At 52.0% G+C, this 27,771-nt stretch overlaps 1 protein-coding gene across 3 annotated transcripts in view; it reads left to right on the top strand.

The window, feature by feature from the left end:
* Positions 1-27,771, top strand: part of USH1C (USH1 protein network component harmonin) — a 58,561-nt gene that overhangs the window by 9,716 nt on the left and 21,074 nt on the right. For 2 of the 3 annotated variants that reach the window (XM_024118918.2, XM_055091605.1), the window contains exons 2-15: positions 1,595-1,662; positions 3,081-3,224; positions 3,362-3,500; positions 7,206-7,314; positions 7,441-7,465; positions 7,658-7,715; positions 7,997-8,091; positions 10,090-10,174; positions 11,123-11,182; positions 11,343-11,399; positions 11,705-11,847; positions 12,897-12,962; positions 13,337-13,461; positions 16,574-16,647. In XM_024118918.2, the coding sequence (XP_023974686.1) occupies positions 1,595-1,662; positions 3,081-3,224; positions 3,362-3,500; positions 7,206-7,314; positions 7,441-7,465; positions 7,658-7,715; positions 7,997-8,091; positions 10,090-10,174; positions 11,123-11,182; positions 11,343-11,399; positions 11,705-11,847; positions 12,897-12,962; positions 13,337-13,461; positions 16,574-16,647 (1,248 nt within the window). Of the gene's footprint in view, positions 1-1,594; positions 1,663-3,080; positions 3,225-3,361; positions 3,501-7,205; positions 7,315-7,440; positions 7,466-7,657; positions 7,716-7,996; positions 8,092-10,089; positions 10,175-11,122; positions 11,183-11,342; positions 11,400-11,704; positions 11,848-12,896; positions 12,963-13,336; positions 13,462-16,573; positions 16,648-17,745; positions 17,796-20,785; positions 20,939-22,258; positions 22,376-22,923; positions 23,407-26,804; positions 26,925-27,771 lie in introns of all 3 variants that reach the window. The other variant, XM_024118919.2, reaches the window with a different exon arrangement.

Here is a 27,771-nt window from a genome sequence, read left to right as displayed (position 1 = left end):
TTTCTGGCCCCTGATCCTAGGGAAATTCAGAATTTTTCTCTGCTCAGACTCCACAGCCACATGTGGGCAGCCCAGGCCTATCTTGGCTCTGTTCCCCACCCCTCTCTTGCAGGCCCAGGCAGAGTAGGGAGAGAGAGTCCAGGCTGGGCCCTCATAGAGATGAGCTTTTGGAGGTACCCACTTCTGTGGTGTGTGTAAAAGCCCGGGCTGCCACCTAAGATTCAGTACCACCCACTGTAGCTGATGCTTCTGTCCCCCATCTTCTGGCTAGCTGGGAGTCCCTGGCCTGGAGCAGAGGGGCAGTGAAGTAGGGGAAAGCAGCAGTACCCTTCTTGGAGCAGGTGGGATAAACTTCTGTAGCTGCTGAAGCCCAACTGTGAGTCAGTGACTGCAGGGCAAGCCTCCTAGGTTATTCTCATCTTTAATGAAATGCTCAGCCTAATTCTAGAGGGAAGGGGGTACAGCTAGGTGGAGACAAGAAATCTGTATTCTGTAACCCCTCCTGTTCAGCCCAGAAATCCCAAGGGTTGGGCCCAGTACGTCCTCTCTGTGTTGGGACAGACAGATTTCCCCCAACCTTCCAGAATCCTTAAGATACCCATAGAAAAAGGCAAAGATGCCCTGGCCCTCCTCTGAGGACCAGTCAGGTGGGAGCTTGCAGCTTCCAGCAGCAGCTTCTCCCTCTGTGGGCTGAGGCCCTGGACCATGCTGTTGGGCCTGGAGGCTGGAGGAGGGAGGGACCCAAGGACCCCTCGAGCCTCCACCCTGCCCTCTTACTCAGTCCTGGGCTGAAGAGAGAGCTAAGGATATAGTGCACAGAGATTCACACTGAGCTGTCCCAGGGAGTGGAATCTGGGGCTCCTGGCGCACCAGCTCCCCTGGGATTGAGGTGCTAATGAGACAGCTCTTGACCCTGACCTTGGACTCCAAGCCATTGACGTCAGTGAAGTTGAAATAATGTAACCCGATTCTCCCCTTGGGGTGGCGGGGGGAGGCATACAGGGGCCTGGGAAGGGGAAAGAGTGACCAGAAGTCAGGGCCGACCCAGCTTAGGCCAGGACTGGACAAGGAAGAATTCAGTGGTAGGGTGCTCCCGGCGGGTGGGATGTGCTATCTGAGCGAGTGGCCTAAATCCTTTCTGAAAGCAGTTATCCGGCACTACAGCCGCCATCAGGTAAGACAGTGGGCTTCTTCCAGAGCGGGGAGCTGACATGGGTGTTGCCACACGGACACAGGTGACATAGCCATGGAGGTGATTGGCAGCACGGCTGCCATGGGGGTGCGTTGCTGTCACGTGGGGGTTCACATGTATGATATTCGTATGCATCCCTGTGTGCACACACATCACCCCACCTGGGGACGAGGCTCAGCCTGACCACGTCGGATGCTTAGAGGTACTCCTGGGGCCGCATCGGGGTGGTCTGCACAGTCTGATGTGTTGGAGTCAGGGGGCCACCCTGGCTCTGGCTTCCTTCCTCTTCTCACAACCCTGAGGAGATGTGGAGGAGGTCCCCCAGCAGGGGCCTCCCCTTCCCTGGGATCTGCTATCGGGGTGCTGGGCCTGGAGCTGTAATTCTGCCTTTGGGTTTTCCAGGTGGATTTTCTGATTGAAAATGATGCAGAAAAGGACTATCTCTACGATGTGTTGCGGATGTACCACCAGTAAGTGTACTGGGTCCAGCTCCTGTGGGCCACCCCGGGTACCTCTGTCTTCAGGGAAACCTGGGATGGATTGTTCTGAGACAGGAGGACCTCCCCCTCTTATCCTGGGGGGACTCAGGGAGGCTGATGTTCGGTGTTCCTGGGAATCAAATAGACAAGCCACTCACTTGTCTCAGCAAATATTTACACAAATACACTGTGTATGGCTCTGTGCTAGGGGATAGGGGTACACGTATAAGCAAGACAGACTGGTTGCTGCCATCTAGTTGCTTACAGTCTGATGGGGGAGGCTGTCAAGTAGCCAGATAGGTTCAACAGAGTGTGATTGCTAGGATAGGACAGGAAATGCCAGCATCAGATGTCTGTTATCGCTCACCCGCTTTTTGATTCATTCAGCAACGTTTATAAGCTCCTGCCACTGGCTGGGCACCATGCAGAATGTGGAAATGAATATCTACTTCCTTTCCTCAACTAACCTGTGGCTTAGTTGGGGGAGATGGACAGACACTAGCAACACAAGGAACTCTAATGCAAGCTCCAGTAAAATAACTGCTGAGTAGAAGTAAAAGCAGGAATGTAAAGAAAGGAGTTCTCAGTTCTAACTGTGGAGGGAGGATCAGGAAGGCTTGAGCTAGGTTTTTGAAGGGTAAGAAGGATTTTGCTGGGTGGAAATATCAGGGAAGGACATTCCAGGATGAGAGATCAACATTAGCAACGGTTTAGAGATGTGAAAGCACAGGTTGTGACTGGGAGGTGATGAGTGATCTGGGGGGGCGTAGAACTGAGACACACAGAGACCATAACAGCCACCAGCCTGGGCAGTTCCACAGAAACAGGTCATGGATGCCCTGAGCCTACCAAGAAGGATGGACTGTGTCCTCTGGGCAGTGGGGAGCCATCGAAGGGTTTTGAGAAGGGGAGCAATTTACATTTTTAAAAAAGATGGGCTGAGAGTGAGCCAGTCAGCTGGCAGCTGGAGAAGTGCTGGCCCCAGACGTTGAGGGTCTGAACGGTCTGAGGTGGAGGCTAGTGAGAGATAGTATGAGGCTGCAGCTCAGAGCAGGAAACAAGGGGATGAGAGGGCTCACCGCCATCTCACAGAGGTTTCCCGTCTGGAAGGATGCTGGGCTTCAGAACTAGGCAGAGCTGACTTTGAATCCTGGCTTGATTTCATCCACAGGATGGGTTAACAACCCCTACTTCGATGGTTTTCTTGAGATACTTACATGGGAGAACAAACTCTTCTGAGGCACCCGACCCATCGTTAGGGGCTCTGGGCTTTTCAGGAGAGTTCTCCTCAATTCCAAGGCCTGGGCCCAGTGGGTGGGGACCCAGCCCAGGACTGCTTCCTCTGGGAATCCTTGGGTCTCAGAGGTCATGGCTAAGGGGGAGGCTTCAGGGTCCCTGTGTCTCTGCAGAACCATGGACGTGGTCGTGCTTGTGGGAGACCTGAAGCTGGTCATCAACGAGCCCAGCCGCCTGCCCCTGTTTGACGCCATCAGGCCTCTGATCCCACTGAAGCACCAGGTGGAATACGACCAACTAACCCCCCGGCGCTCCAGGTGCGAAGGGAGCCACAGGCTGGAGGCGGGGGTGGGAGGGGTCACCCGGGGATGGACAGGGTCGCTCAGGAGTGGATGGGGCAGCGCTGGCCATCAGGCCAGAGCTGGGCCGTCACCGGCCCCTCCTCCCTTGGCAGGAAGCTGAAGGAGGTGCGTCTGGACCGGCTGCACCCCGAAGGTCTCGGCCTTAGCGTGCGTGGTGGCCTCGAGTTCGGCTGTGGGCTCTTCATCTCCCACCTCATCAAAGGCGGCCAGGCAGACAGCGTCGGGCTCCAGGTGAGTGAGCAGAGCTCAGGGGATGTGGGGACCAAGCCCTCAGGCTTCCTGCCTCCCCCTCATTCACTCACTAGGCTGTGTGATGTAACATAGTTACCTCGCCCTTCTGAGCCTTTGGGAGAGGAAAAGGGTGACGTATCCTGACAGATTGTCCTCGGGCCTATAGAAGTCTGGCTGCAGGCACTTGCCTGTTTTCTTCTTTCTTCTTTCAATTTTTATTGGAGTATAGTTGATTTACAATGTTGTCTTAGTTTCAGGTGTACAGCAAAGTGAATCAGTTACACATATACATATATCCACTCTTTTTTAGATTCTTTTCCCATATAGGCCATTATAGAGTATTGGGTAGAGTTCCCTGTGCTGTACAGTAGGTCCTTATCTATTTTGTATATAGTAGTGTGTTGCCTGTTTTCTTGAGTGGAGCTGAGAACCTGGCTCCCAGCTGTTGCTGCCCCTGCTGTACTGCACCCCACCTCCCTTATGTCTGAAGGAAGAGCATAATTATGTCCTGACACCTGAAGTTCTGGCCACATGGCCTTCTCCCTGGAAGGGAAAAGGAAATACTGGCATAGTGCAGTGCTTCAGAGCATAGACTCTGGAGCTGGAATGTCCTGACTTTGCTATTCATTAGCTGTGTGACTTTGGTGAAATTACTTAACCCCCTGCCTCAGTTTCCTCATCTGTAAAATGGGATGATGATAATACTACTTACCTCATCAGGTTGTTACGCCAGAATAAATGAATTCATATTACAAAGTACTTGTGTCAGTATCTGGCACATAAATGCTGTGTGTTAGTTTGCAGAAAACAACATGTATTTTACGCTCCCAGAATATATATGATTTCTGTTTGTGTTTGCTTAAGGAAACACACACACACACACACACACACACACACACACACACACAATGAAAAGCAGTTACTTGTTGGAGGGGGAACTGGAGTGGATGGGGGATAAGGTGAGATTGAGTCTTTTAAGGCTACGTCTTTTAATATTATTTGGCTTTTGAATCATATGAATGTATTATTTTTTTCTAAATGTATTCTTTTTACTGAAGTATAGTTGATTTACAATGTTGTGTTAATTACTGCTGTACAGCAAAGTGACTCAGTTATAAACATATATACATTCTTTTTCATATTCTTTTCCATTATGGTTTATCACTGGATATTGAATATAGTTCCCTGTGCTATACCATAGGACCTTGTTGTTTATCCATTATATATATACCAGTTAATGCTGTGTGTTTGTTAAGCAAGCAGAGAGGAAGATTTAATAAACACCTATAATGTGCCAGGTAACATGCTGACAAACAGTTCTCATTGTATGCCTTGGCTTTATCATCCCCATTTTACAGAGTTGATAGAAGATCAGGGACTTGACTAAAGTCACACAGCCAGTAAGTGGCAAAGCCAGGATTTGAACCTGGGTCTCCTGACTGCCAAATCCAGGGATCTCACTTCAGCACCCCAGGGGCCCCTCCCTTGGGGTCGCCACACCTCAGTGTCTGGGCAGAGATGGGCAGACCTCCAGGTCTTGCTCCTGCCAGAGCCCAGAGCTGTGTTTTTATATGTCCAGACAGAAGAGGCCCTCCCATCCCCACCCGGAGCTTCCAGCGTGTTTGTTACCAGCATCCCAATCTGGGCTGCCAAGCCAGGGGCTTCAGGGGCCCTAAAGGCTAATGGTACAAGACACCGTGGAGTGGGAGGTGGAAACTGGGAGCTGACAGACATTGCTTTGTTCTAAATCCCTGTCTCACGGCTCACTGGTAGCGTCTGAAATTTCAGCCCCTTCATTATTCCTCTCCTGTGCCGCACATTTTCCAGCCCAGAAACACAGCCACAGAAGAAACATAATGAGCTCTTCTCTTGGCGTCAGCTGAGCCCTTTTTTTTTTTCCAGGGTGAGGTCCCCTACTAGGACAAGCATTTCTCAACGATTCCTCCATGATTGGGGGCATTAGGGCATTTTAATGAAACTTAGACTTTTACCTTCCTGCCTGTTTCTCAGGCTTATGAATTATCAACCCTTTCTCGGGTTAACGGGCTCATCTCTCCTTTGTGCCGCTGTCCCTCAGATCGTCATTTCACTGTGGCCCTTGCACAAAGGGCCTTTTGCAGGACTTCACGCAGGAGCGAGAGGGAGAGGAAAGCCAATCCTGCAAGCTGAGCCGGGGGTTGTGTGGGAATCATTCCACTGGGGTCCCGGGCAGGTTCCCTTTTGGAACAACACAGGGAGCTTCACTCAGAGCAGCTTGGGGAAAACATCTGCATCCATTCGCCTGTCTGGGTGGGGTTCATGTTTCTGGGGAGATCGCATGTCTGAGGGCGGGGGAGGGGCACGTTCAGATACAGCCTGGCTCAACTGAAGGTCCCGTTGATTTGACCTGTGAGGCTGGGCCCCGAGTGGGGGGCTTGGACCCAACCCTGGGACTCCTCCATCTCTGCACTTGTCCCCCTACTGGAGTTATTTTAGATTTTTGTCCAAGTGTATTCTGCCTGAACCTACATCCTCTGCCCTGCACAACTTACTGTATAGTCCAGGGCTAGAGAATAATTCTGTGTGCCTTGGTTGTCCCAGCTGTAAAATGGACAGAGTTATCCCTGCCTTTCCTATGGGACTTGAGGGCTCTGTCAGGTGGCAAGGATCCAGAGAGGACAGGACACAGGGAACTGTAGCCAAGCTTGGCCAGATTCCCTTCTTTTCTGCTTCCAGACACCCAAGAGACAACACTTGTCTGTCAGGGAGCCCTGATGTCAAATCTCAGCAACACTGTTTACTAGCTGGATGACCTTGAGCAAGTCACCTCACCTCTCTGAGCCTCAGTTTCCTCATCTGATTAACAGACACGCAGAGTTGTGAAGAACTGGTGCAAGGAGGCCATCCAGCCATTCTCTTTCCATGAGAAGTCCCCAGAAACCTAGAGGGGTCTTTAGTGACCACCGCCCCCCACGCCCCCATGGCACCTCTTTCAGCCCCTTGCCAGACCGCTGAGAAGACTGGGGTCTGGGTCCAGGTGTGGAAGGGAAGTGTTCGGGTGACAATAGGGAGAAGGTGACTCTGGGGGGTGTTGTAAAGGGTAGGTGTTGGCCCGGAGGACCCCTCAGAGGCTATGTGCCCACCCAGCCCCCAGACCTCGCTGAGAGTCAAGCTGCGTCCCCTACACGTACCAACAAGTCTCTAAAGGGTCAGCATGTGTGGTGTGAGGTAGGCCGCCAGCTGACCTGCCCTGGCCTCAGGCTGGAGAGGGTTGTCCACGATCCAGTCCCTGCTCTGTAGCTAATGACTCTGACTGTGGACAAAACATCACCTCCTGGGCCTCAGTTTCGACTGATGTCTGAGGATCTTTCCAGCCTCGTAGTTATTAACTGGGGAGCTTCAGGACTGATCCCCAGGGCCAAGGTGCTCAGAGGACAAAGGCCAGGGAAGAGCTGCTTGAATCTTGTTGGAGGGTCGCCCTTCGCATGAATTCCAGAACCTGATGGTGCCCCAGTGGGTGGAAGGGACAGAGTGAGGGTACAGAATCCTGACTTCTCCCAGCTCTGCTACCGGCTCTCTGTGCCCCTCGCCCCCATCTTGGTTCCCCCATCTGTAAAATGGGCAGAAAGACTCCTGGAGAGCAGGCCAGGAGTATCTGGCCATGAGCCTGCCCAGCTGCCCGATGCTTCCTCACCTTGGTGCGTCTCCTCTCTGCCTGTGGTTAAGGTAGGGGACGAGATCGTCCGGATCAATGGGTATTCCATCTCCTCCTGCACCCATGAGGAGGTCATCAACCTCATCCGCACCAAGAAGACTGTGTCCGTCAAAGTGAGACGTGAGTGAGGCCAGAGCACGGGGGTGCTGACGGTGGGGCAGGGTGGGGCACCTGGTGGTACCCAGCTCCTAGGGGAGGAAGGGAGGGCAGAGGAGCCATCCTAACCCCCATGCCTTTCTCCCACAGACATCGGCCTGATCCCTGTGAAGAGGTGAGCAGGACCCTCCTCTGCAGGCAGACTCCTCCCTATGGGCTCAGGGTCCTGGATCAGCCTGGGGTCTGGCCAGCACTGCCCCTGGGCCAGTGATGGTGGAGGCTTCAGATGGGGAAGATTTGGATTTGGGGCCTGGTGCCTCAAACATCTCTCCCTAATGACCCGCCTTCTACTTTCCCCTGCCATCAGCTCTCCCGATGAGCCCCTCAAATGGCAGTATGTGGATCAGTTTGTGTCGGAATCTGGGGTAAGGGTCAGGACCGCCGGTGATGGGGGCTGGATGGGGTAGCTGGTCCTGAAAGAAGGCCTGCTCTAGGGATGTGTTCTCAGGGGCTTCATATAGGCCCCCAGCACATCCAGAATGCCCCTGTGGGTGGTGGCCCAGCTGGTATAGACACACACTCCCAGGGACAAAACGGCAGTCGGGCTCACGTGGGGACAGCAATGCTCACCCTGAAGGCCTTATGAGCACAAGAGGCCCCTTGCACAATGCGGACACCCGGTGACCTTATCGTCTCCCTCCCTCAGGGTGGGCGGACCGGCCTGGGCTCCCCCAGCAGTCAGGAAAACAAGGAGAAGAAGGTCTTCATCAGCCTGGTGGGCTCCCGGGGCCTTGGCTGCAGGTGGGTGGCAGGTACGCCCTGGGGCACACTCATGGCCAGCAGACCCCAATAGGTCCCTCACACCACTCCCCTTTCTCACTGCTGCTTCTGAGGAGACTTTTGTCCACTAGTGATGACACTTCTTGGTGCTTGATTTCCCCTCTGAGCTTCACAACAGCCCTGTAGGGCCAGAGGGACAGCTCTAACAGGCCCATTTTACAGAGGAGGAAACTGAGGCCCAAAGGCAGAGCCATGTTCCTTTGGTGGGCCCTCAAGTCATGCAAAAGGAACCTGTCAGGCTGGTCATCTCTGTCACAGTTCCCTTCTCACTTATTACCTTGTGGCTTCCTTAGGAGGCAGCCAGGGAGTTGCAAACAGGCATTGGGTCTCATGGGGCATTCTTGTTAAGCACACAGGTACTGCAGTTAGAGATCTTGGTTCCAGGCCCTGCTGTGCCACCTATGAGCTCTAGAACCTTGGACTAGTTACTTAACCACCCCGACCCTCAGTTTCTTTTATTTATTTATTTATATGTTTGTTTGTTTTGGTTGCATCAGGTCTTAGTTGCAGCAGGTGGGCTCCTTAGTTGCAGCTCACCAGCTCCTTAGTTGCGGCACGTGAACTCCTTAGTTGTGGCATGCGAATTCTTAGTTGCGGCATGCATGTGGGATCTAGTTCCCTGACCAGGGATCAAACCCGGGCTCCCTGCATTGGGAGCACAGAGTCTTAACCACTGTGCCACCAGGGAAGTCCCCTCAGTTTCTTTCTCTATAAATCAGCAGTAATAGTCCCCATATCACAAGGCTTTTGTGAGGAAGAGTGAGATGATAGAATGAAGTACCAAGCTTAGTGCCTGGCAGGTAGTAAGCAGTTCGTAAATATTAGCTATGATTATTTGTCTTTTTTTTTTTTGACCACACCACGAGGCTTGTGCGATCCTAGTTCCCCAACCAGGGATTGAATCTGGGCTCTCGGCAGTGAAAGCGCAGAGTCCTAACCACTGGACCACCAGGGAATTCCCTAAGTTATTCTTCTTATTTCCATTCCATCACATTTATTCAACACTTTTCTGACAAGCATAAGTGATTAAAAAAAAAAAAAGTCCCTCCTTTCTAAGAAATTATAGCTTAATATAGAAGCCAACCACATAAATAGTTACAGTATTGAGGGACTCTGTCATGGAGCTGCATTCTGGGTCAGGCATGGCAAATAAGTTTTCTATCCTGTGCTATCTCTAATCAATTAGTGGTGGCTGCCCTGGAGTACTATTTTGAAAAGAACTTTAATGCTGTATCTAGGCGTAGGTGGAAAAGAGTGTTGTGATGGATTAGTGATATCTGCCACAGATCTGGGAGGGGAGATTAACAAACAGTACAAGTGCCATCCTGGCTGTAGGTGTTTTAGGAGCACTGGGAAGGGAGCAACCAGCTTAGTCAGGGGATAGAATAAGGAGTTTGGTTAAAACCTTGTAGAGGAGATAACATTTGAATGTTGAGGAATGCATAGGAAAATGCTAGAGGGCTTCCCTGGTGGCGCAGTGGCTGGGAGTCCGCCTGCCGGTGCAGGGGACGCGGGTTCGTGCCCGGTCCGGGAGGGTCCCGCGTGCCGCGGAGCGGCTGGGCCCGTGAGCCATGGCCGCTGGGCCTGCGTGTCCGGAGCCGGTGCTCCGCGGCGGGAGAGGGCCCGCGTGCCCGGAGCCGGTGCACCGCGGCGGGGGAGGCCACGGCAGTGGGAGGCCCGCGTACCGCAAAAAAAAAAAAAAGAAAGAAAATGCTAGAAAGAGAGAAGAAACAGCATATGCAATATGTTGGATGAGAGGTTGGGTAGGGGGAATTAGAAGTAGCTATCTGTGGTTGTTGCCACAGGGAAATGAGGCTGGACAGGTAGACAGGTAGATGACAGAGGGCTTGGGTACTGAGCTCATGCGTGACCTGGACACACAGGCATAGGGGGCCGGTCATTGAAAATGAGCAAGCACTGAAGAGCAGAGGCTCACCTGATCTCCCGTCTCTCCCACAGCATTTCCAGCGGCCCCATCCAGAAACCCGGCATCTTCATCAGCCACGTGAAGCCTGGCTCCCTGTCTGCTGAGGTGGGGTTGGAGGTGAGTAACCCTGGGCCTGCCCCAGTGGGGCGCCTGTGGGGTGCAGGGTCAGACTGTGATCACACAGGGATGGAGCACGTGCTTTCCCACACAGCCCTCTCTGAACACTCACTGGCTGATGATTCCTACTAACCCCCAAAGGGAAGGCTTCACAGAGGGGGTGACATTTGAGCCTTTCTACAGCCCTTCTCCAGCTCTGAGAGCCTTTGGTCCTGAGCTTGGGATGTAGTAATAATAATCAGAATTGACATTCATTGAGCGTTAAGTGGATTGGACATTATTCTAAGCCCTTTAAAATGTATGAGAACTCTAAAAATTAGGTACTATCGTTAGCCTCGTTTTACAGATGAGGAAACTGAGAGCCAGAGAAAGATCTTTCCAAGATCATGTACCTAGTATGGCAGGGCTGGGATTCAAACCTAGGTGGTCTGATTCCAGAACTAGAACTCTTAACCTCTTCTTTGGACAAGTTATTTCCTCTTTCTGTGCTTCAGTTTCCTATCCTGTAAAATGGGGGTACTAGCCTTCCTTCTGGGGTCACTGTGTAGATGAAATGTATTAATACATATGCTTAGAACTGTGTCTGGTACATACTGAGGGATCGATTAATGTTAGCTATTATACTAATTATTATTATGACTCCACACAGAATCTACTATATGAAAAGCTTAAAGGCTCCTATGTCTACAAACTGAGTTTTTAAAGCAAATGTCATACATTCAGCCAAAATAATGAACTTGTAAAGGTGTAATATTTGACAACTGATAAAAGAGATATAGGGTGGAGGAGCCCTGGGAGGACCCCATTGGAACTCTGCTCTTTCGGAAGAGTTGAGGTACAGCTACTTGAAGACCCAACGTCTGATGCTGGCCTCCAGGGGGAGCTCTTCCAACAGACTGAGTGTACAGATAATACAAACATGCTGATCCCTCTCCATTTCTCCACCAGACAGGGGACCAGATTGTCGAAGTCAATGGCATCGACTTCTCCAACCTGGACCACAAGGAGGTGAGATGTGGGTTTTTCACCTTCTGGCTGTGATCCTCTCTGCTGTCCTCTTCTCACCTACCTCCCCCTTGCCACAGTGTCTGAAACCGTCTGTGCTCTCCAGAGGCCTCAACTACTCTGATCTGTCAGGTCTCAGCTGACTATCTGCCTGTCCCCACAGGCCGTGAACGTGCTGAAGAGTAGCCGCAGCCTGACCATCTCCATTGTAGCTGGAGCTGTAAGTCCAGAACGAGCTGGTGGGGGCCCCATGACCCCTGACCTGCAGCCCAGCTGCTCAGACCCCTGATCTCTGCCACACACTCCTGGGAAAGGCCAAGAGGTCTCCTTCCCTGAAGCTCTGCTAGCAGCTGGGGAGGATTTCTGCCCAGCCAGAAGCTTGGGTCAGACAGAGCAGGAGCCACAATGCCTGACATGGGGGGCCATGGAGATGAGAAGGCAACCCAAATCTTGGCCCTCAAACTCTGGCAGTGGACTTCTAGGTTCCCAGGGGACTGAGCAAGGCGCCTCTTTTCTCCCCATGAGGGCCGGGAGCTGTTCATGACAGACCGGGAGCGGCTGGCAGAGGTCCGGCAGCGCGAGCTGCAGCGACAGGAGCTTCTGATGCAGAAGCGGCTGGCGATGGAATCCAACAAGATCCTCCAGGAGCAGCAGGAGATGGAGCGGCAGTGAGTGTGGCCGGCCAGGATGCCCCTGCCCTGCCCTGCCCTCCTAGACCACTGTACCATCCCACCCGCCTTGCTTCCTGCCCACTGCATCCTGAGCTGACTTTATGCTCTCCCCCGAGGCCTGTCTTCAGACCAGATGGGTTCAGTGATGCTCAGTGGAAGCATCCCCTGCCTCCAGACCTCGAGGCTCCTCCCTCCTTGCCAAGGAAAGCCCTTGATTTCCAAGACCCAGGAATATGGAAAATGAGGATGCTACTAGCAATAACTAACATTTGTCAAGTACCAACCACGTGGCTGGCATTGTATTAGGGCCTTGTTTATGTTCCTCAACTGAATTCCCATAATAGCCCTGGGAGATAGATGGTATTAACCCATTTTATAGGTGAGGAGACTGAGACTCAGAGAGGTTACACCACTTGTGTACAAAGTCAGACATGGCTGAGCTGTGGAATTCATACCCGGGCAGTTTGGCTGCCCCATCTATGGTGATAAGAACTACCCCCCACCAACCCCAGAGTGTCTGGGATGATGACTGAGAGAATTCATAAGTCAAAAACTATTGTCAAAATCCCAATCCAGATACATTCTATGAGCATAATAAGGATTTGGGAAAGGAAGGTGGACAGGATCTTTCCATCTCTCCCATCACAGAATTTGCCTGAAGAACCACCCTGGGTGGTACCTCTGCCCATTACCCTGGCCTGGCTTAGCAGCCCCGGCTTTGCCCCTGGGGTCTGGGGCCCTCCTCTGGGAGGACCTCACTCAGTCAGTCCCTTTATGCTGGTGTTTAGAGGTGGCCTACACTGAACTGCCTCCAGTCTCCCGCAGTGCAGAATCTCTGCTCAGCAGTGCCAGACGAAGCCACACAAGAGCACAGGATCCAGACTTTTTTGGACCCTCTTTCCCAGCATCCAAATTTGGTCCAGGCATCCTTGGGAAGGAACCTGGAAGAAATATTTAAAACTTTTCTCAAATCAGAGATTAGCTGCAAGGAAGAGTTAACTTCTCTGACATAGACTCCAACATGCCAACTTGCATTTGTGTTTCAGAAGGAAAAAGGAAATTGCCCAGAAGGCAGCAGAGGAAAATGAGAGATACCGGAAGGAGATGGAACAGTGAGTGCCTTGGCCCCATGTGTCTGCAGACACATGTCTGTGCGTGGACGTGAGTGTACTCGCAGGAGTGCGGCCCCAGAGGCCACCTCCAGGCCCAGTTTACCTGGCCCTCTTGTCCCCTGGTGGACCGTCCTTTATTTGTAGTCATTGCATAATCCTAGTAAAACCCATCATATTAGGGTAACTGGAACACAGTCTTGTAACTGTCAGGGTGGCATTCACACCTGATTTAGAATACAAGTGCCAGGGACTCGTTTTCGTCACAGCTAGAACCACGTGGCTCCTCCCCAGGCTGGTTGGCGTTCCCCAATAGGCAGAAGGCAGGCCTGCGAAGGTTCTGACTCCAGTCACAGGCGTGAGGGGTCTTATTTCAGGATCGTGGAGGAGGAAGAGAAGTTTAAGAAGCAGTGGGAAGAAGACTGGGGCTCAAGGGAACAGCTCCTGTCGCCTAAAACCATCACCGCCGAGGTGCACCCATTACCCCTTCGCAAGCCAAAGTGTATGTATCATGTGCTGGGGGGGAAGGGGCTTCCTTCTGGGGCCTGGGGGTGTCTAGACAAAGACAGAGGTCTCCCTCCACTCACCACCACCTGCCCAGGTGAATAGGCCATGACTCTCTCTTCATGGAGGGGCAGCCAAGTGCCAGGTGCTGTCTGCCAGGGCGTTGGGATGGGTGGGATCTGCCTGCCTTCCTTGTCCTGGGGGCCTACTGCCAGGCTCTCTCCCATGACACAGACTCAGGCATGTGCCCTTGGACTTCTGAAGAGGGGCTGGAGAGCTGTGGCAAAAGCGAACTGCTGATGGGATTATCATCCTAGTATGTCAGGTGTTGTGTCCTCCCTCCTCTTGCCCGGTTCTGAATTGGGGCTGGGGTAAAACAGCAGCAAGAAAGAGGGGAAGGGGCTCACGTGAGAGAAGGACTCTGGTGGTCCAAGGCTGATGAGCAGTTGTGGGAAGAGCTTACCGAAGTGCCCCTACCACCTGCATCCCTGTGTGTGGACTGCAGTCACGCCACTCCGAGGACGGAGTCGGGGAGAGAACTGTATGACCCTCCCAGGCACCAAACTCTGGCCATCCTTGGGCCTCAGCAACCTCTGCCCTTCCCATCTCCTTTCTTCCTCTGTCCTGTGTTCCCACGTCCACTTGCAGTCCAGGCCCCCCCCACCTGCTCCCCCGTCCACCTGCTCTCCAACCCACTCCCAGGATGTCATGTCTCTTCAAGGGGCAGCTCACACCACCAGGGCAGAGTGGGGGGCTCAGTCTCAGTGCTTCTTCAGTGGGGTAGTGGTGGGGAGCCAGGAGCCAGACAGCTTGGGGGCCGTGGCAATCACAGGTCCAGGATGCCTGGTTGGGCCTTTACTCTGACTTTACAGCTGTTTCGATTTGTACTTGACACAAGGCAGATTCCACTCCAGCTGACTATGCTCAGCCGACCTTGGACCCTCCAGATATGAGGCAAATCTGCACCCAAGAACCAAGGTTTCCCCACTTCCCCTGTGCAGCAGCCATTTGGGATCCTGTGATGGGGTCCGGACAGCTTTGGCCCCAACTTTGAATCATACTCGAGCCCTAGAGGGACATCAACTTGCCAACCCAGGCCACTTGGGTCAACAAGAGGCGCAGGGCATCTGGATGGTTCCATGTCACTCCTCCCTGGTGCAGGGCAAGCATCTCTCAGCACATTTCTTGCTGGCGCCGGGGCAGTGTCATCTCGGGTCCTCTCCGAAGGACAAAGCACTTTCTCATCAGCTGCCCCCATGACATTCGGTATGAGTTGAGGATGTGGCCAGAGCTAAATTCCCGGCGAATAATCTGTGCTTTAGACAGGTGGCTAATTTGCTCTTTGGAGTGAAATAGGAGCTTCCAAAGGAGAGAAATCGATTTTAATTGCTTCTCATGAAAGTAATCCTAGTCAATTTAGTACCTTCCTAGAAATTGGGTCTTGGCCTCAAAGCAAACACATCCTCTCAGGAACTGTAAAAAATAAAAACCCTTTCTCTAGCTATTTATTCAGTGCTTTTAGACCAAATCAAGCTTCTTGAATAAAAGGAGCAAAAACTTTCCCTTTGCTCTAGATACAAATGTTTTCTAAGAAAACAGGAGGAAGCAAGTGATTGAGGACCAGGCTCTGCCGGCCTGAGCTGAGGCAGTCAGGCCACCTCCATCCCTTTGCATTTGCACCAGCAGTTTAATTTTACTTTGGAGATTAGGCAGGAAGTGCAGGAAGGCCTCTGAGCCAGCTCAGTTCCCACCTTTTCCCCATTCCTGGGAGGCTGGAATGGTCTCTGCCGTTTAGGGCCAACAGGCCAGGCTGCAGCCAGCCCCTCCCTGACCACTCTTCAATTTGGGGGTCCAGTCAGCTGACAGGTTCTACCCGACTTAGGTGTCTGTGCCTGTGTGGAGCCAGCATTTTTGAACAGACAGGAAAGAGTGTGAAGCATCTCTTGCCTGGAAAATGAAGCCACTCATCCTAATGATCAGGGTGGGACTGACTGCTCCCCTCCCCACCTGCTTCCCAGGGGCTCCGCCTGCCTACCCATGACCGACCTAGCAGAACCCCAACATTGCACTGAGCCCTCAAAGCCGGGATGTACAGTCACAGAGGCCCCAGAATAGCTTTCCTTAGCAAAAGCAAAAGGGGGCAGAGGGGTAATTGAGGTTCCCAGAGCTGGAAGGAGGCTTGAAAGATAAGAAGTTTAAATAAGAGCTTTCCAGCCTTTTCATCAAGGACCCCATCTATTAGCCCCCAATCCCATTAGACCCCATGGTTTGGAAGTTGAGTTTTTTCCTACCACACTGTTAAGTAATCATTTGTATTCACTGTTTTATTAAGTAGTCCCTCTTGTTAGCAAGAAAGCATCAGTGTGCCATTTTTGAGTAAATATAAACCGAGCCAAAAGCAAAGGAACTTACGTATAGCCTTTTCATAGGTTAATAGGCAAGCTCTTCTAATTAATATTTTGAAATATTAATAAGCAGCTCATAGCAGACTCAAACACCACTTTCCAGGACCCCAGGGAGGCCAAAGTCCAGATTAGAAATCACTGGAAAGGACAGTTTGCTATTCTCCACATTAGGTCAGAATTCATGTCTTTCTAAGCACACGTGCCCCTTTTACCCCTTGGGATCTCCTCACCTCCTCAGGATCCCAAACTTCCATCTGCTGCCCACACACACAGTTCTGACATCCCCTGGGGACCCAGAGCTCCAAGGGTGTTGAGAAGAAGCTAGAAGGATCTGTTTCCCATTGCAAGCCCTTGGCATCAAACGTGTATAATACTCAGATATTCCCGTCATCAGTACTGCACCTCCTGTTTCAACCAAACACCCTGCAAAATGGTTCTCATGCTGCTGTCAGATCAGAGGCCCCTGTCGTGAGCCCATTTTACAGATGGAGAAATGAGAACTACCAAGGTTGAAAACACTGCACGCACCACCCCAGAGCAAGAATCCTTTGCTCTGGGTTCCTGAGCCCTATTCTTGCCCCTGACCTCCCAGCTCTCCCATGGAGTAAGCTGGTCACAGGCCCCCAGGCACCCCCAAGCGCCTCTGGCCTCTTGATCTCCCAAGTCCTTCTTGGTTCACCAGCTTCCTCCTCTTTTCCCGGGTAGATGATCTGGGAGTGGATCACGAGTTTGACCCGGCAGATGACCTGGACGGAGGCACGGAAAAGCAGGGAGAGCAGGTTTGCGGCCCCCGCTTCACTCCCTGGCCTTGCTGCTCTGTTTGCCCTGCCCGCCTCCTCCTGCCAGCCCTGCAGACACCCAGCTCTGAGGGGCCAATATGTGGTAGGGACTCCTGGAGTCCGGGAAGCTCCTCCAAGCCCCGGCTTGGTCCAAGCACTGCATACAGTACCTTAAGGACAAGACTCACGGCCAGGCTGAAATGTCAGCTGGAACTGCTGGTTCAAATATTTAATACTACCCAAGCCTAAGTTCTTCCTCTGCTGCTCTGGCCTCTCCCCCAAGACTCCCTAGACCTCCCCAACATCTAGCAACTAAGAGGATAGTGCTGGGTCTAGCAGGGGGCTTTCTAGATCCTGTTGCAGAGCTCAGGCTGGTCAAGGGTGGGTAATTAAGCCATCACTTCTGGCCAGGGAGCTTCAGCCTTGAGGTATTAGCCCATCCGTCATGCTGTTGTCTGGGGAAGGCAGGGTCTGGTGATCTGGCCTGGGTGGGGATATGCTTTTCTGGGGGGCAGATCTGCCCGCTGCTGCCTGAGCGTCCTTCCCTGAGCTGACCCTGACAGAGCCTTCTCTTTCGACGTTGAAAGCAGAGGACGTGGCCTGCTCTGTGAGACAAGACAGTTTTGTTCTGTCTGACAGTCGTTCTAGGCAGAGACCCAGGCTCCCTTTTGTTTCGGGTTGTTTCTTGGATGGAGGAACCTGACGCCAGTCAGGAGAGGCCTTGTTCAATGGGGCTTTGTGTTTACAGACTGTGGCTCTGATGGGGAAAAGCTCATCCTTCTACAAGGGGCTTTCTCTTTGACTTTCTGGCACTGACTTCTGAAGCCAGTGTCCTGGGGGAGGCAGCTGACAGTGGCCCGGGGCCTGGGAATCGGGCCCTTTCTCAGGTGGTCTTGGGCCTGCTTTACAACCCAGGTGAGGCCAGGTAAGTGGAGAGTCAGACAGAGGGTGCGGTTCTGCTGTTGAATTCGCCGAGGCTGCTCTTCATCTCACAAAGCCGCGAGTGCCTTGGGAACCCAACTCCTCCTGGCTGCTGCCCATGGATGCTCTGGCTGAGCTGAACTGCATCTCATTGCTTTGTTCTCTGTGTTCTTATAGCCTTTGGATGGTTTTATCGCTACGAGGGCAAATTCCCAACCATCCGGAAGGTAGGCCAGGACTGAGTGCTGTTTGCTGCTGAGTTTGCCGTTGGTTTTGACCTTTTCCAAACATTGTTTCTCCTCCTGTCACCTCTCAACAGTGTGACCGCCTGTTCACTGGGGGGGCTAACCCTGTCTGTGCCTCTCTGTCAGACTGATGTCAGATGGCAGGGCGCTGTCACAGCGGCATCGTTGGGGAGGTATTCACAGGCTGAGACCTTCCCAGGTACCATCAGGCACTGCTGGGTCGGCACCAGCCCCACTGGGCACGGGACAGGGCAGAGCCACGGCAGGAAACTTCTGCTTTGCTTCTCTGTCAAGTAGAACCAGAGGCCAAGACCAGAAGCCAAGGTCAGACAGAGTGAAAAGTCAAGTTGGGTGCAGGTTATGAGACACGCACGTGTGCACACACACACAGAGGATTTTATTTGAAAAAATAATAACAGGAGATGTACAGGTAAATTCTTTTCCAGGCACGAATAACTAGATAAATGTAAAAGAACTAGCGTCTCCTCCACACACACCTCCCATCAGAAATCATGTCACTCGAAAATCGCTGTTGGTGAAGAGGAAAACTTATTTCCTCTATTCATTAGTCCAATCATTCCAGAAATAGCTGGTATTTTGGTTTTCATTTCATTTCCAAAAGAGAGAAAAATTGCATCTAGGTAGAAGCAAGAGCACATACACCCCATCTGCCTCTCCTCTCAGTCTGGACCGGAAGGAATATTTTCCACGAATTTAACTGACAGCTAAAGGACAACAGAATCATGTCCCTCATGCTGGCTCTGAAAATCCATTGACATTTTTTCTAGAGTCATGTGAGATGCTTTGTCTCCCAGCAACTGGAACGAAGTCCCCAGGTAATACAAGTGGCCCTGTATGGCCGTGATCAGCAATGCACAAAATTCCCCTTATTTGAAAAGATAACTATTCAGTGTCTTCTTGAGCCCTCTGGGTCTCAAGGTGCTCAGGCCTGTGACCTCACAAAGTCTGTTCCAGTGCCTGAAGGATTCATGTTTCTGACTGAATCCTTTCCCAAAGACTGCTTGAGTAAATCACGCAGACCAACCCTACTTGTAGGAGCCCGCCATCTGGCAGGGCAGGCAGATTCACACACAGCTAAGTAACATGTATGGAGAAGGCTAGTGTGCGATCAGTAGGCAATGCTATGAGGCAGCTTGCCTTTCTGCATCAGTAAGCAGGTGCTCTTTTCTTGGAGATGGGACAGAAACTGTCATATCTGCCTGCCCCACCCAGGAACCCTAGCTCTAAAATCTTAACACTGGTGGGTTTTTTTAAGCTAGTAGAAGGGCCATGCCTATTATGATGGTCCCTGTGAGAGGCCATGCCCTTAGTCTAGCAAGCTGCCATTGGGTAGAATGTTTCTGGCTCCTCTTGGGGAATTGTCTGTATTGATAATATGATAGTAGGAATTCATCTATCAACTGAGCTGAGAGTCTAGTGAACCGGGTAGGAAGGAATCGAGCAGAACTCTGAAGTAGTGAAAACCATTTTCTCAAGTGGCTCACAGACTGCTCTGGAGGTGAGTCCCCATATCCTAGATGGGGAACCATCTCCAAAGCACCTGTGCACACAGGTGGGGGTTGTCTTTAGGAGGGGAGGCAGAATGACTCCGTCACATGTCCATAATGACCCATCATGCGCCTCCAGCTGTGGACAAATTTGTGTGTCCATTGCTGGGAAACTCAATTCCTCCTTCCTGGCCTTGGATGCTGGGATGATTCAGGAATTCTGAGAGCAGGCCCCAGGAAGGCTTGTGGGTTTGGGGATGAGCTCAGTGAATGTGCAGGCTTCCTCCTTGCCCAGAGTGTTGACTCTCTCTGCTGGCCCCTGTCCTCCATGCTGTGTGATGGGGTCTGACGCTCCCTCCTGCCATGCTCCATTGCCCCCAGCTCATCAGAACACCATGGGGAAACTCAGGTACAAACTCTGCCACCACCACTTACTAGATGTTTGACGTCCAGCAAGGGACTTCACCTCTCTGAACCTTGGCTCTTTCATCAGAAGGCAGATAATACCTACTTATGAGATAATCAACTTTTAATCCCTTGACACATAGGCAGTCCATAAATCTTAATTCTCTTCATTCCTTACTCCTTGGCTTCCCTGCAAGCCCATGGGAGAAGCAACCAGGAAGGCAGACGTTGTGGTCTAATTCAAACAGGAAAAAGAAGTCTGTTTGCCCTGCATCTCCTTCCCCCCATCCTCTTCAACCCTGATGGCCAGTGAAGAGCAATTAGGCCATTCTCCCTACCTTCTCCTGCCCACCATCTCCCAGTCCTGTAGTTTCTGTCTAGTCCTCAGTTCAGGAGCCTAGTTCAGAGGGAACAGTGGATTTGGACTCTCCAGGATGAAATGGTGTGGAGTTTAAGCATCAGGATAAAATCTGATGTTCCTGGCACTGGGATCCCAGGTTGGAGGCTGACACCCTTCTCCTCTAGCTCAGGACAGGGGATCTGTCCCAGATTTTCTCTAGAATCTACCAGGATGCACCTGTGGTGTCTGAACATCCAGTTGTTGGAGAAGGCATATGCCCAGATACTAAGAAATAAATACAATGCTTTTTAAAATACAGCACTTTGAAGCTCACGAAGCTCTTTCATAGATGTTATTTCATTGGCTCTGAATGGCAAACCTGTGGGGTAGGTATTTCCCCCATTTTGGAGATGAGGTAAACCAGGCCCAGAGAGGTTAAGGAACTTAACCAAGGTCACACAGCTTGTTAGTGAACTAGTAAGCCAGTTCTTCTGGCTGGCACAGGGAAATGTGTCTCACTCTGTGATGGGTAGCAGCGTCCTGTCTGTCCTTAACCTTAAGTCCAATGCCCAGTGTGGTGGGGCAGAGCTAGGGGAGGGGCTCACCGTGGGGTCATTGCCTGCTGTTGTCTGAAGACTGAATGCCCTGTTTGCTGTGCTGTGCCAGTGTCAACACTACCTTGTAACCCTTGTCTTATAAACAATGCCACATCTGCTCAGAAAGGAAAGGATAAGAAGAAAGCCAAGTATGATAGCCTTCAGGAGTTGAGAAAGAATAAGAAGGAACTGGAATTTGAGCAAAAGCTTTACAAAGAGAAAGAGGAAATGCTAGAGAAGGAAAAGCAACTGAAGATCAACCGGCTGGCCCAGGAGGTATGTGTCCTGCTCCCAGGCCCGGTGAGCATCCCTGGGACAGTTTGGTTGGTCCCCAGTCAGGGAACCAGATGGAGCTGCTCTTCCCAAATGCAGTCCAGGGATGGAGTGAGCCTGGCCCCCTCCCCAGGCTGGAGAGTGACATCTTCCTACCTACCCAGCGTCATCTGAGACTAGCCTCTAGCTTAGTGTATGTTTGGGCCCCCTTGCTCAGGGGCTGGCCTCTCTGCCCACATTGTAGGTCTCGGGTTAGCCTCTACACATGTGGCTAGAGATTTGAGTCTGTCCTCTACTCCCACCACCCCCAACCAGAGTATGAGCCCAAGGCTAGGCCACTCCACCCTCCGTGTGGCTGTGAGGCTGCCCTCCCTGCTCAGGGTTTGAGTCGGAGGCTAACCCTCTGTTCAGCTGTAGATCTGAAGTTAGCCTTCTACCCACCTGTCATTAGATCTGGGTCAGTTTGACACCCCCCTCCCCAACCCAGGTTATGAATCCAAGACCCGTTTTCCCCCATCTGCCTTGTGTCTGAGGGTATGGGTCTGAAGCTAACCCCTTTAGGCAGGTGGGGTGTCTGAGGTTATCCCCCAATTAATCAGGCTATGAGTTTGAGGCTGCTCCCATCACCATGAGATGTGTCTGAGGCTAGACCTCTTCAACCCAGGAATATATCTAAAGCTGTCCCCTTCAAGACATGTCAAAAGTAGTCTTCCAGCATAAGTAATTCCTATTTCCTAGGTAACTCCCTAGCTGTTGGAGATATGACTGGTTTCGCTTCTCTTTAGTGCTTCCATGAATCAGAATGCCAAACTGATTAGATTACAAATCCAGAGAAGTCCTGAAAAATGTGAAGTGCATTAGATCTCTCATAAGGAGCAAATTAGCTAAAAGATTAAAGATAAAATTGAGCTTGTGCTCCTGAGGACAAGGCGGTCTGGAGGGGGGATGAAAAAGAGTACAATTGAACTCTTGGAAGGTGCTGAGAGCCTATGAAAGGACCATACTTGGAGAATCATAAGAGCCTCAGGGTTGGTGGGGATCCTGGGGGCCAGCTAATCCCACGCAATGCACGGGCTCCTTCTCGGATTTTGCCTATACCTGCCGTTACCTAGCCCAACACCCTAACACCCCCTCCCCCTTATTTCCACCTCCTCTGGGGCCAGGTAGAACAAGCCTGGGGCTTTTTCTAGGTAATTGACACACCCAACAGTACTCTGGGTTTTTTTAAGAAGTGCTTCTGTTCTACTGATTTGAGTGTGCCGCCCACATGTGACTCAAGTGTGCCCTCTGTCCTCTCCATTTTGCGCCGGCCTTGGGTCCCAGGTATCGGAGACAGAGCGGGAAGACCTTGAGGAATCGGAAAAGATTCAGTATTGGGTGGAAAGGCTCTGTCAGACGCGCCTTGAGCAGATCTCCTCTGCTGATACTGAGATTTCAGAGGTAACAGAGCCCTTCTTTCCACATAGAGCCTCCTGCTGCCTTCAGGACCACCCCCCCTGGGGACAGCGGGAGGCAAGATGGCCACTGGCAAGCTTCACTATCCAGGGCTGCCAACCAGCCCACTCTCCCTTCCTCTGTTGAGGAGGGGGGCATATCTGTATTTCTGGGATTATCTCCAGAGTGACCACTAAGTCCCAGCTCATCTGAGATGATCCCGGTTAGGCCTGTTGTCCTGGCATAATTACTCAGATGTCCTTTTCACTGTCAAGTGTGTTCCAGTTTAGATGACTATTGGTCATCTAATGGATGCTATGGTCGCCTTCTTACCACCCACATAACTCGGGGCTCCCCTGCATTTGGGCACTCCCTACTGGCCACCTCGTATGGGATCAGCTGGGCACCGAGGTGGCAGAGAAGTGACACCCCCATGGTTCTGCTTTGAGGGTGGTGGGTCTTCAGCAGCAAGAGAAATAAATAGATGAGCATATACTCGATGTATTGTGAAGTGGGGCACTAAGCAGTTACAGAACTTCCTTGCAACCCGCCAGATGACCACAGGGCCCCCGCCTCCCCTGCCTTCTGTGTCTCCCCTGGCCCCACCCCTGAGACGCTTCGCAGGTGGGCTGCACCTCCACACCACTGACCTGGATGACATCCCCTTGGACATGTTCCACTATCCCCCCAAGACTGCTTCTGCCTTGCCTGTGATGCCCCACCCTCCACCCTCCAACCCACCCCCCAAGGTCTCCGCGCCCCCTGTCCTTCCCTCATGTGGCCGCCTGAGTGCCTCATCCTCACCCTGGGTGCAACGCACTCCACCCCCCATTCCCATCCCTCCCCCACCATCCATTCCTACCCAAGACCTCACTCCTACCCGCCCGCTGCCCTCGGCACTGGAAGAGGCACTAGGCAACCACCCCTCCCGCGCTGGGGAGACAGGCAATCCAGCAGAGGACTGGGAGGCAAAGAACCACAGTGGGAAGCCGGCCAACTCTCCCGTCCCTGAACGGAGCTTCCCACCCGCCCCAAAGGTACTACCTCTGTTCTGCATGCTATGCTGGGAAGCAGGAAGAGTGGGCCGGGCTGCTGTTTCCCAAGTCCTCCTCTGTTCCTGTGAGTGGAGACGGGAAGAAGCATCCCCCCACCCCATTTTCCAAGAACGTGCTCCCCAGCCTGCATGTTGTGGATGTCCTGCATGCGTGTGGTTTCTGCTGATTTTGAAGTGCTGTATTGTATGGTGAATTGCCTGTGATACTTGGGATAAGCAACATTGTATCAGTGTGGATTGCTCTCTCTTTGCTCCACTTAGCTAGTATGGGCTGGTAATGTTCAATGTAGTATTTACAAGGCTGTGTTAATGAAGAGCCAGAGCTCTATTTATATGACAGCCAGTTGTTTCTTTTTCTTTTTTTTTTTTTTTTTTTTTTTTTTTTGCGGTATGCGGGCCTCTCACTGTTGTGGCCTCTCCCGTTGCGGAGCACAGGCTCCAGACGCGCAAGCTCAGCAGCCATGACTCACGGCCCCAGCCGCTCCGCGGCATGTGGGATCCTCCCGGACCGGGGCACGAACCCGTGTCCCCTGCATCGGCAGGCGGACTCTCAACCACTGCGCCACCAGGGAAGCCCAGCCAGTTGTTTCTTGATATTAGCTCAGAAAGCCTTGAATATGGGGAATGAAGTCTCTGTTTAACATGGGAAAAGGGGGATGGGAAGCAGGGGAGCAGTATTAGGCTCTGTAAATGAGGTGTATCACTGTCCAGTAATTAGGACATTACTGTGCCATTTTCTATGGCACTAGCCAACTATGTTAGCTTGAAGCATAATGCCCATAAATTTCTGGCCAGCTTCCAGCTACAGAAAAAATGAAAATGGACAGTTCCTAGAAAGCTCCAAATTACTACTAAAAGATTAGGGATCTTTTTCTTGGATGTCAGCAGGGAGAACAGTGATGTTTCTCAAAAAGACATATTTCTCATTAATTGTTCTTAACCCAAAGGCTAAGAGGCGATCCCCAGGGAAGAGATGGAGCTTTGATCCTTTGGAGGGAAAAACAAAATATTTCTCTGCTCCAGTAGCTGTGAGGCTAAGACTCCAGTCAGAACTACAGCAGCTCATGTCAGCTAAGAGTGGGGATTTGGGGGGAGGGTAGTCAGTAGTACCGGATCAGTTGTTTTTATTAACCTTTCCTGCATGAAGTGCAGAATAAGCATCTCAGAGCATTCAGGAGCGCTTGGGGGAAAGAATGTGGGAATGAAGAAAGTGCCAGATGCTGACGAGGCTGCAGCTGCCAGCAGGGCACTCTCAGAGGGACTCCCAGTGGGGTCCTGAGCCCTGAGCTCTGACAGTGAGAAGTCTGTCTGTTCCAAGGATGTCTTGCCCCAGAGCCCAGGCAGCGCAGTTTGCAGGGGTTGAGTTAGCCTAGCAAAGAGGCCCACATCCTTCTTGTGAGTGGCCCACACCAAGAGGGGCAGCAGCTTTCCCTCAACAAATTCAACTCAGTAATCGATAGAGCACCTCCGTGTATGGGAGTGGGGAGCTGTGCTGAAGCAGACACAGAGGCAATTGGCACACCTATTCTCTCCAGGACTTTGCTATCTGAAGGATTAGCAGCTGACCAGGCAGGATTCAGCTATAAAATTGGCACGGCCTAGGTGCTGTGGGAGGGATTCATTCTAATGGGAAGTTGAAGGCACCTCTGTAGAGCTGAGCCTTGAGGGATGGTGCTACATGGAGGATGGGAGAAGGGCATTGAAGCTGCAGGGGACATAACGATGACAGGAAGGAACTACCCAGGTTTGAATCCTGGCTCAGTCACTGGCTAGATGACTTTGGGCATGCGTTATTTCATCTGTCTGAACCTAGGTATCCTTGTCTGTAAAATGGGAATGCTGACGGCACCTACTTATTATGAGGATCAAATGAGTTAATACATGAATTCATTCTAAGTTAATGCTTGGGAGAGTGGCAGGCACATAGGAGGTGCTCAATAGACATTACCTATGCTCAGTGACAGATCAGGGTACAAGACAATTTGGGTGAAGACTGCAAACTTGAAATTGGAGGTAAACTGCAACCTTTTGAGTCAGGGTCAAGGTTCAAAAACAGGGTCCAACTTTCTTGGATTTCTCCAGGGATTATGAAGTTCCCACTGTTAGTTCCTGATCAGAGCAGAGAGAAGGTTAAAAGCTCTCCCCACACAAGGAGCCTCTGAAGAACTGGACCCTAAATCTCTTAAGTGACATCAAAGCTAGTGTTGTCCCTGATGCGGAGGCCAGGGGTCAGCTGTTTTGGTTAACTTCATCCTGCTTGCGTCAGCACTTTGGCCCATGCACCGCTGACTCTGCCCAACCTTCTCCTCCCTGCATGCTACTGGCGAGTGGCCATCAGTGCTGCAGTAGGACGTGTGGACCATCACACATCTGCACAGTCAGTCCCGCCGCCAGCAGGTCTCAGGTAGTGGAAACAAACACCTGTGTCAGGTCGGCACCTGTGCCTGCCACACAGGTACCTGCCAGGGGAAGGTTTTCAGAGCCACGTGTACTCCCAGGCACTGCCCCATGCACCCACCATAATACTGAGTCATTCGTTTACTCAGGTATCATGTTTAGTGAGCACCTACTATATGCCAGACACCGTGCTGGGCACCAGAGAACCACCACAAAATAGGCAGCCCCGTCCCTGTCTGAGACTGTCTGGTGGAAGGACAGACAAGTAAGCAGGAAACTCCCACGCTACCAGGGCAGATGAGGGAAGCACAGGTGCTATGTTGAGGGGAGGGGGTGGAGAGAAGAAGCTCAAGGAATGGTGCCCAAAGGTGGTGATACCCAAGCTAACACCTGGGCAGGTAAAAAACCCTCAAGGCAAGAAAACTGGGCATTTTGGAGGCTCAGGTTAGGCAGTGTGAGAAGGGTGAGGAGTGAGGGATGAGGCTGCCAAGGAAAGTAGAGAAGCTCAGGGGGGTCGAGCCAAGGAGCCAGACGTGTTGCATCAGCTCTCCTGGATGCCGCGCTTACTGGTCCTCCGTCCCAAACCCCCACCTCTGTGCCCACCCACCAGGAACAGCAGATGCTGCATGCGCAGTCCAGGAACTGCAACTGTCTCCTTTGGGAGAGAGGAAGCTGGATGGCACCCGTGGCCACTGAGAGAGAGCCTTGAAAGTATCCTCTGACTGACAGTGCCCGCTGGCGCCCCCATAGCAGGCTCTGGCTCAAGTCCCTGATTCCTCAGAACCACCCAATAGTTTCTGTGGCCTCAGGACACACTGTGGCCAATGGACTTCTTGTCCCTGTCCCTAGGACATCCGGCAGGGTGAACGGACCAGGCTGGCTCAGTGCATGGTGTGAATTTGCCTGTGTGTCAAAGTGCCGTGGTTGGCCTGGGCCACCCGGGCCATGACCTCACATGGATCTCTCTTTAAACTAACCCCATAGACATTTTGCCCAAGCCCACAGCCTCCACGAGGCCCTGGCGTGTCCACCATCTCCAAACCTGTCATGGTCCACCAGGAGTCCAACTTCATCTACAGGCCAGCTGTGAAATCCGAGGTCCTGGTAAGCCCCTTGGGTCCCCCCAGGGCATCTCCGGAGGAGCAGACGTGGACTGTCTCCCCTAGCTGCTACTGCCTCTAGAGCGAGGTGGGATACAAACTCACATCAGATGCCATCTTGTCACCTTCTCATTAGCCAAGAGGTGAATCCACATAGGTATAAGTGGATGTTGCCACAGCCAGAGAAATGCCTGTTTCTCACTTGACCAAACAGCTTAGAGCGCCATCTAGAAGTAATAATCTGGTTCCTATTGTTAGCCCTGTTTAACACTTGAGGAAACTGAGCTTAGAGAGGTTAAGTAGGTTGTCCAAGGCAGAGCCAGGACTGACAATTTACTCCAGTCTTTCAGACTCCAAAGCCCAGACTCCTACCTACTTGCCATTTTGCCAAAACCTACAGTGATTCCAGTTGCCCTGGCCTGCGCCCCTAAGGCCTGTCGTGGATCACCCTCAGATGGGGAACTGGCCAAAGCAGATCCACTTCCCTCCTCCACTTCCTGTCTCACTCCTCTCTGTGGCTGGGAATGTGGGGTGTGGCCCTGAGGTGGGGGGAGGGTCTGCCCACCCCCAGTCACCCAGGGCTGAGCAAGCTGGGACTCAGGTGCACCCCCTGCAAGGGTGCCGGCCCCTGACAGGCCTCCCACCCACAGTGGGAGGAGTCATGCCAGTTTATATTCCGCTTTCAAGGAAACCCTATCCAAATGTTAGGATAGAGTAGCTCAGAGACTTATTTTGAGCTTTAGCTCTCCAAAAAGCAAAGTTCACGCTCCTGTGACAGCCTGCTGTGATGCCTCCGCATTGTGTTTTCAGGCTGATGACAAGGGGTGGTGTCTTCTTGACTAGGACTAGGT

The sequence above is a fragment of the Physeter macrocephalus genome, chromosome 16, assembly GCF_002837175.3.
Source record: "Physeter macrocephalus isolate SW-GA chromosome 16, ASM283717v5, whole genome shotgun sequence".
Lineage (NCBI taxonomy): Eukaryota > Metazoa > Chordata > Mammalia > Artiodactyla > Physeteridae > Physeter > Physeter macrocephalus.
This window is presented reverse-complemented; position numbering and strand designations above follow the sequence as displayed.